Source organism: Cornus florida, unplaced genomic scaffold, assembly GCF_030987335.1.
Source record: "Cornus florida cultivar Cherokee Brave unplaced genomic scaffold, ASM3098733v1 CherokeeBrave_3.0.0_Hap2_Chr04, whole genome shotgun sequence".
In the NCBI taxonomy this organism is placed as follows: Eukaryota; Viridiplantae; Streptophyta; class Magnoliopsida; order Cornales; family Cornaceae; genus Cornus; species Cornus florida.
The window spans coordinates 39084953-39093906 of record NW_026775574.1 but is presented as its reverse complement, the minus strand read 5'-3'; the positions used below and the strand labels follow the sequence as shown (position 1 = coordinate 39093906).

Sequence of the window (8954 nt, the reverse complement as noted above, 5' to 3'; positions counted from 1 at the left end):
TCATCGTATTAAAATAGCAATTGTAGACTTCAGTCCGTAACTATATACACCCCCACCCCCCACCCCCCCCCCCCCCCCCCCCCCCCCCCCCCCCAAAAAAAAAAGGAAAATAAATAAAGAAATTCAACAACATGCAACAAGTGGACTGTCAGCTCCCCAACTAACATTAACAGTTTTCACTAGTAAAAAGATTAGTGTTCTGCTGCCCAGTTTATGCTGTTTTTGAATTTTCATAGGTGTAGCCCATAAATATCAACCTTGTATAGAAATATGACAAAAAGTAATAGAATCGATCCACTACCACGAAAATCTGGAGATTATCGGCAATGCCACAATCATTACACATCAATAGATAAGATCCCAGTCAATTGCATCCACAGGAGACTAATAACTATAATGTGCATCACCAATACAATTACAAACATCAAAGAGGAGCCCACCAAATGGACACTTTTGAATTATTTTAAATTGGATTAAAATCAGTAAATAAATCGACTTTTCTACCTTATTTGGGTAATTACCATTTCCCTACTGATAAAAAAATATGAATGTTGAAGAGAGATAAAGACTGTAATGCTGAAGAGATATGGTATCCTCGTATCAATACCCTTAATCTTGAGAAAACGATTGTAGGATAATTCTTTACCATTCAGACTCCATGAAGATCATATATAGTGCTCGAGCGTTGCCACCTGTAAATAAGATGATTTGGTAAGTTCAGATGCTAAAATTATATTTTTGAACAGAAGCCAATAAATGACTCGTATCTTTGCACTGATAATAACTACTGTTATTCACATTGTCATGGCCAATGTGCATGAGTTGTGGCATATTTCCCCCTTGCACTTAGAAAGATCCAGGCTTCCACACTAAAAAGCCCACAAGATAATTGATAGCTTCAACGCACATCCTAGAATTACATGCTAAAGAGGTAAAAAGTTAATACCAACAAGCCAGTGGCCTAGTGGTACCAAGCCCCTATTTCCTAAAGGAAGGTCAGGGTTCGAGCATCGGTGGAAACATGTGTGTGTGAGGACCAATTAAGAAGAAAAGGTAAAAAGTTAATAAATAAATCATTCAGTTTGGTGATTAATCCATTCTAGTAAAGAAAATTTTATACCCCCAAAACAATATGAAAAAAAAAAATGGAATTATGATGGACTGAATGTGCCTTTTTTATTCTAGCTGACAATCCATTCAATACCCTACTACCCCTTTAAAACAAATGAGATCACTACAATCACGAACACCAGCATTCTATTAATGTGATAACCAGATAAAAACATTAAAATTTTACTTTAATTACTCGGTAATCTAAAACCAGATCTTGGACATACATAAAGTCCCTTTCTTACTCTTTTTCAAGACATTTACCTAGATTAAAATTCTTATACTCTTTTGAAGGGCACCTTCTAACGGTTCACATTTCATAAATTCTTGTACCACATTATAGTTCTTTCAAGGGTTGTACTTGTCCAAATTTTAAAATACAGCCAAATTTGTACAACTTAAATTTCACCTCACAACTCAACAATACTTTTCCAAAAATTTCCAAGTTAGTACTTGTAAACTAGCCACAAACCAATCTGAAAATAAATGACGGATGATTTAGATACCATTTTAAAAAAAAAAAACCAAAAGAGAGAAAATTTCGGAATCCTATAACATATCTAGACCTTTAGTAAGACCTAGGAGGCAAGGAACCACCACTACAACCCATCTCTAAAGAAGGTAAAACTACAAAAATGCCATTATCTCTTGAAACATAAGTAAATACATATGGAAATTTACCAATATCAGATTGAAGTAAATTAAACAAGAAACTGCACTAGCTCAACGAAGAACTAGGATATACAATGTCCCACTGCATGAGTGGTTAAAACGTGGAAGGCAGACCCAATTTCTCCCTTCTGTTGTTATGATACTCTACCAAAACAGTTATAAACATTCAACAACCAATTCTTTTTTTTCTTTTTCTTTTTTTTTCTTTTTTATTTATTTATTTTTATATCAGGTAAGTACTAACACACACTGCACACGGCGGCACTTGAACCCTTCCCTTCCTCTTTGAGGATGGGGAGGTTATACCATTGGACTAGAGGCCCTTTGGTTTTCAACAACCCATTCTTATGATCAACCCTAATTCAGAGTATATAAAAATGAAAAGGAGGAAACCACAGAGAAAGTTCAAATCATAACACATGAAAAGTGTGAAAAGAAAAAAAAGGATACGACGAAAAAGAAGCTTGTAGGAAGAGGAAGACAAAGAATTCATAACTTATGAGAGTTGTCAACAAAAACAATCTCTATCAACTGTCTCTCCCTCACATTCTGTGTTGGTCATGCATTCTCTCTCTCTCTCTCTCTCTCTCTCTCTCTCTCTCTCTCTCTCTTCCCTAAGCTTTTCATGCTCTCCTTTCTTCTATTCCCCAAGCTTTTCATGCTCTCTTTTCTTCTCTTCCCTCTTACTATTTTTCCAAATGTTAAAACTTAATGTCTCCTTAGAAGACAAGATTTCATTTTTATGGAATATAAGTTGGGAAAAGGACTTTATGCATCCTCAAGATGAGGGTTTTAATTCCCTCAAAAGTTAACAAAAACCATAACATATAAAAGGAAATTATAACTTGTTACTGGTTTGGACATAAATAAGAGTCTTAAGAGACCTGTCTAGCCTTGTGTAATAATCACCCAATAGATTAGACAGATGATTAATGATTAGCAATACCTGTGGCTTTGAGCATTGAGTGGATCTAACATGAAATCGTCCAATAAAAGTTTTTACCTTGACGTTTCTCATGTTAAAGGTGCAGCATCAAAAGAATGAAGAACTTTTTCCAACATCATTCTTTTATCGGTGTCAAGAGGAGACTCTGGTTTGTCAGAGTGAGTGATATTTAGGAGGTAGAGCTTCTTAGAAGACACAAATGCAGCCGAAAAAATTCTCTTCATTCCTCCTCTGGTGCTATCAACTTTGTACTCAAACTCGTACACTTGTAGGCCTCCCTGGCCTGATCTCTCAGTAAATGCAATCACCTCAGCATCCTTTGTACTTTCCTATACAACAGCAGTACATAATAACATAAAACAGCTTTGAAACATTACATACAAAAGAAATTGATACAATCAAAAGCAGTTGCAGCAAGCTTAATTCGGTGCTGTATGGCAATCAACAGTACAATCAAATATCTGAGCACATTATTAGGACTTAGAATCAATATTCTGCCAATTTCTGTGATCAAAATATGCGTCACAATTGGTCAAATCATTTTGCTTTGGCTTGTATCAGACTGGGATTGTTAGTCGTGTTGATCCAGTTAATTTGCATGAGATCAAATTGAAGGCAACAAGAAAATGCATGGAGATTGTGAGGTGATGTGAAATCAACAGTCATGATTGACTTAATTAGCACTCACTAGGACGAGGTAAGTTAGACTACGTGGAACTTGAGATTAATATATTAATTAACTTGGTTGAGCCAAGTTGACTTGGTTCACTTTTGGATGTGTTAAATAGTGGTCGTAGAAGTAAAATGTCTTTTATTGGGACTAGAATACCTTAAAGAAAGTTTGAAAGGGCTTAGAACCGACACCCATCTTTGAACCATTTAATAGATATGATATTCTAGAAATTCTCGGAACTGCATTCATCACTATTCTAACTCTGTGGAAAATACATGGGAAAAGTCATAGTAAGGAAACAAAATGATAATATTGTGCATCTCCTAGTATCAAGCTGAACCATTACTTGTTTTATACTCCTAAATTAATCAAAATCCAAGTAATACATCCCACATACATTGCCTTGATCATACTCGTTTAAAATGAATTCTAGAGCATCTCTTAATAGGAAAAAGTGTTTTCTTCATCGTCTAGTTCAAAGGTAAAACGCTTAAGCAGCAGCGCCGAGCAGCCACAAGCACAAGTTGCAAGCCACACAACGGCCACTTTATGTAATACCAGTGGTTAAGTCTGTCATAAGTCCTCCCCTCCCAGTACCCTACTTTAAGTGGGACTAGAACAATGTAATATGATTGCCGGTGGTAGATGGGGTGTCGCTTGCGGGATCTTAGTGAACTTGGTCACCTCGTTTTGCAGAAACAAATACTTCTAAATCAAAATTTTGATAACTAATTAACATAAGTCACAAACACAAACAACTCTGCAAACACTACTTGCAATTTTACAAGAACTGAGGTTTTTATAAATATATTTTTCTAATATTCCTTGAAATGACAGCTCTGAAAGCAATGAACTGATAGCACCAGTTTGTGAATGCTATTCAGACAGATGAATATACATGATGAATGCAAGTGAATAAGATGTTTAGCATGTCAAAAGAGTCGAAACTTCCAAAGCAACTTGAGAAAAGTCCAATAAAGTATACACATAATTACATGGAGTATATGCTACAAATATAACAATAATTGCATGTGTGTTTGCTAAATGTAAGTGCATAAAGCTATTTAAGTCACCAGCAGATTAACAGATAACCAAGGAGGTCGGTTTAATAAATAGGATTAAAAGTGGGTTAAATTTGGAGGAACAAGCAGTGAAGAAAGGGAGGAGAGGACTTCTGAGTTGTCCAGCGAAGGCAATTGTATGGTAGAGAAAGTCTGTTGCGGATGGTAGTTCAGTGGCTGCAGATGGCAGGAAAAGAGAATAAGTGATGGATGGGGAAGTGGGGGAGAAACAGGCGCATGGACGTCTAGGTTAGACTATGAGATGAAAAGCTCTCCAAAAGTTAGCTTGAGGATTTTGAATGACGAAGAAGAACAAATTAAACATGTAAATAAAATGGGCTTGTCAGTCTTAAATCAGTGTCTTTTCCCTTAAAAATGTTATACGGCCGAATTTTATTGGCTGATAGATTCTAAAAACAAACATTATGAAGTCATTTAACTGAGGTCATTGTTGATAATTCAATTCACATGTAACAACAATCAAATGGCTAGCCTTGGAAAGGACAGAAATAAAGGCACATGCAGCAATTGACCTCTTTAAGAAACAAGAGGAAGCGATAAAACACAGAGATGCTTCAAATATATATTTTTTGTAAGTAGAGATGCTTCAAATATAACACTTATTCATAAACAAACCAAAAGACAAGAATCTATTGTTACATATGACAAAAGGAAGTAATTAAGGTAATTGACATACTGAAAACAGAATGTGAAAAAGATGAGTAGAAATAATCGACATACTGAAAATATATAGGAACTGCTCATGATAAGACAGAAATTCAATTTAAAACGCCAACAGTTGATAATATTATCTATGAAGAGCAAGAGAAAACTCCAGCTAGAGATGAAATAATGGATCAAGTACAAGCAGACTACTGGGGTATCTAATCTCATTCACTCCCCTAGCTTTCGTCTCTCAGTGTCATTGTCGGCCCAGAGTGCTATCGCCGTTGGTGTTCTTTCTGATCTCTACACATTTCACCGCTCCACCAGATATTCCCTCTGCCCTACCACACTCCAGCTTGGTAGTTTCCACCGCCTGTCCAGGGTTGAGCCCTGGGATTTGACAGCGGACTTAAAAAGCCAACGGAAGGTTTCAAAGTAAGGAGTTCCGATATCAGATCATTGTAAATCTCTATTCCAAGGAAGAGACATAACTTCCAAAAATTATAGAATGGCAGCTAAAGTTTTTGATGAGGTCAATTGCTGCTCGACACAGAGAGAGAACTGGAACTTATGACAGACACATTAGCAATTGTATTCAGTGGAACAAGGAAAAAAATAAAAATTGAATTCAGTGTGGTTAAACTATGTAATCATTTAGGCACAACCAAATTCGATCATCAACAATATATGTGTGTATAAATTCTAAATACTACCCAACAAACATAATTACTCCAAAAAGTTTACCTTGCGCTTTTCAGCCTCAATAAGCTTGTCCGCAACAAATCTAGGAGTACCGAATTCTCCGAGGTTTGTAAGACGAACTGGGTTGACCACAACCCCTACATTGTTAGCCCCCTTGTTTGCCTCCTCGAACAGAACGGTCGCCCCTGCTTTATCAACCTACAAACACAAACCTTAACCACAGTATTCATTTTTCACTGACACAGTGTAAAAAAAATAATAATAATTTGATTTGAAGATTATATATAGAGTCATAGACAGACCTTAATCCAAGACGATGGTATGAGGAGAGTGAAACCCACATTGGAATCTATGTATCGTTGAAGCTTTAACTCTTCAGAAGTGGCTTTAGAAATGGCGGGTAAATGGACAGATAAGATTAGGGCAACAATGGAGAGGTTGAGCTTTCTCTTGCTCAAACAATTAATTGATGGGATTTGATTGTTAGGGCTTTTATTTATGTTGGTAATTTTTTTGGGATTGCGAGAAGAAAAAGAGTTGGAGGTTGATGGTTTTGGTCTTCGTGGTGATAAGAGGAGGGGATTTAAGGGTGCAAAGCAAACACCAGCAAAAACCATTGCTCAAAAAACCAAATCCAAATTCAGCAATATCACTTACTTCTATTATCCTTCGTCTATTACTACTGAGTACTGACGAAACCACTGCACCAAATGAACTAACGCAACACTTGGGTACATACTGTAATTCTTAAACTAATCATGGCAATTCGTGTTTGTCATGATCGAAGATTTTCTCGTTCAATATTTATGCCTGTACCTCAATGCTGAACCCATCTATTTATTAAACGAGTTAGTAACCCATTTAATGATTTATTTACTGACTTATTTACTAACGCAATACTAGGGGCAGCTCAATGTCACTCGGGACTTTGACACAATTCCAGGGGCGGCTATGTAACAAGAGACTTTAGACCAAAAATAAAAATAGTCTTTTCATATCATAATATGTAATATATTAATTATTAAATAATAATTAATTAATTAATTAAATTCTTATATTAAAGAGTGGTTAAAATATCTTTTTCAATAAACAATATAACCAATCCATTTAATCTTTTGTGTCATATAGTTAATTGTAGATATGATTTTATCAACTTTAATTTCGAAAAACTTATTTATGCTAATGTAATAGTTACCGGTATTGTCAATAATATTTCATAAGCAATGCATGTATTTGGAAAAGACTAGCTTTTAATATAATTTAATATTTCAATTGAAGTGTTTGTTTCCATATATAAAATTTCTTTTAAAACTTCTAATTCTAAAAATAAATCTAAACCGTCAATATTAGAAGACTGATCATGTTTTAAAAATAGTTCTAAATTAAGACAACGGCTAAATATTTATTGTGGTGCAACTTATCAAAAAAATATTTACTTCTCCATACAACGGCTAAATATTTATTATAGTGCAACTTACCCAAAAAATATTAAATATATAGTGCTAGTGTAAAAAAAAAAACGCCTATAAGATAGACAAATAAATAAAATTTTAATGAGATATTTTAAGAGATAAATAATTTCTCTATTGGTTAAAGTTTAATGAAAGGCGTGAATAATGATAAGGACAGAGAAAACAAAACAAAGAACAGTTATTTTAGGAAATAAATTTTTTAGAATTAGTGTTCAATAAGAAACAATTACAATATATCATATACTAGGCAACTTTAATATTTTGGGGCCTTTTTATTGGTTGGGCCTTAGGCGGCCGCCTAACTCGCCTAAGGCTCGAACCGCCCCTGCGCAACTAATCATCATATAATTCTTAGCTAATCATCCCATGGCTAGCAATTCGTGTTTGCCATGATCCAAGATATTCTATTAAATAGTTGAATCCAAATAAGACTTGTTTAATATTTATGTCAGCAACGTTCAATAGTGATCCGATCTATTCATTAAACGAGTTATATGTGTAATTCATAACTTATTTATTAAAATAAAAATATTATATTATTTAAATTATTAATAATACTCAATCAAATCATAAATACTTTAAAAAAAAATATTATGTAATTCTTCTGATGCTGAAATGGACCAATAAAAATATGACATGTGTCAAAAACTTTTTTAAATAGTTAATAAAAATTATTTGGATCTTTTTTGCAGATCATCCAAAAGGAAAAAAAAAAATTCCCTTATGCGTTTGAGATTTTCTATTGCAAACTGTTCATATTGCAATCTGTTATTGAAGAAGTTAAACAATTAATACAAATATGGTAAATTAACCACAATTATAAGAGTTCAATTATCAATGGAGTTTAAGGAAATCAATTTGGCTTTAGTTTACAACAGGTGGTGATAAATCTCAAAATTTTGGATGTTACTAGAGTTATGTGTATTTATTAATTGGTCGGCTTCTTGAGTCATTCTTGAGATGGAGTTGCAACAGAGATGGCAGGCAACGAATGTGGCGGCTTGAATTATCTCTAAAGATTGGATGTAAAATATTAGGGTTTAGGAATGGAGGAGGTGGCAATTAGTTGGCGGAAGAGAGGATAATATTAGGGTTTCATAATTGGGGAGATAGTGAGCATCAATGAGGATTTAGTGAGAAGAGAGAAGGAATCGTGAGTTAAAGAGAGGGAGAACCCACTACCAGGTCTCATACACAAGTGAGAGAAAATCCTCTTCCTTTTTAGATAACTAGTGAAAAGATCTGAATGATTCAGGTTTACTTTTTTTAATTTTTTTTTGACACATGTCATGTTGTTATTAGTCCATATCAACATAAGAAGGAAAACCCTGCTTATGCAACCTAAGAGCATCTCCAACCATTGTGTATATTTTTTTTTGTGTAAATCTGATGTGTCATGATGGATTTACACAACAAATTTGCATTATTTAATTTAAATTCCAACAGTTGTTTTATACCTTTTGTGTAAAAATATATCTCCCAATAATAGCTGGCCATGTGTCATGCCAGGACTCCACATAACTTTTACAAACTTACTTAATATATGGTTAATTCTTTAATGAAATGAGAAAGAGGGATGAGAAAGAAAATATGTTGATCTGGTAGTGTAAAAAGGATGTGTAAAATACACAACCCTTTTACACATTTGTGAC

At 34.4% G+C, this 8954-nt stretch overlaps 1 protein-coding gene across 2 annotated transcripts; it reads right to left on the bottom strand.

Moving 5' to 3' along the window:
• Window positions 1-325: 325 nt before the first annotated feature.
• LOC132303170 (psbP domain-containing protein 2, chloroplastic-like) lies at window positions 326-6638 on the bottom strand. 2 transcript variants are annotated; one of them, XR_009481104.1, is made up of 4 exons: window positions 6133-6638; window positions 5873-6028; window positions 2729-3057; window positions 326-692 (listed from the first exon to the last, which is right to left on the bottom strand). XR_009481104.1 is itself a non-coding variant. In XM_059800321.1 (4 exons), exons 1-3 carry the CDS (start codon window positions 6445-6447, stop codon window positions 2797-2799), a joined length of 732 nt encoding a protein of 243 aa, XP_059656304.1. In that variant the 5' UTR covers window positions 6448-6637; the 3' UTR covers window positions 326-692; window positions 2786-2796. The 2 variants fall into 2 exon arrangements, 1 of the variants encoding a protein (XP_059656304.1); XM_059800321.1 differs by having other exon boundaries at window positions 2786-3057; window positions 6133-6637.
• Window positions 6639-8954: the final 2316 nt, after the last annotated feature.

Coding starts and splice junctions, on each gene's coding strand:
- LOC132303170 (XM_059800321.1), bottom strand. CDS start 6,447: ATGGTTTTTGCTGGTGTTTGCTTTGCACCCTTAAATCCCCTCCTCTTA. Junction 6,029..6,132: donor TACCATCGTCTTGGATTAAG/GTCTGTCTATGA, acceptor TTGTGTTTGTAG/GTTGATAAAGCAGGGGCGAC. Junction 3,058..5,872: donor TTGAGGCTGAAAAGCGCAAG/GTAAACTTTTTG, acceptor GCTGTTGTATAG/GAAAGTACAAAGGATGCTGA.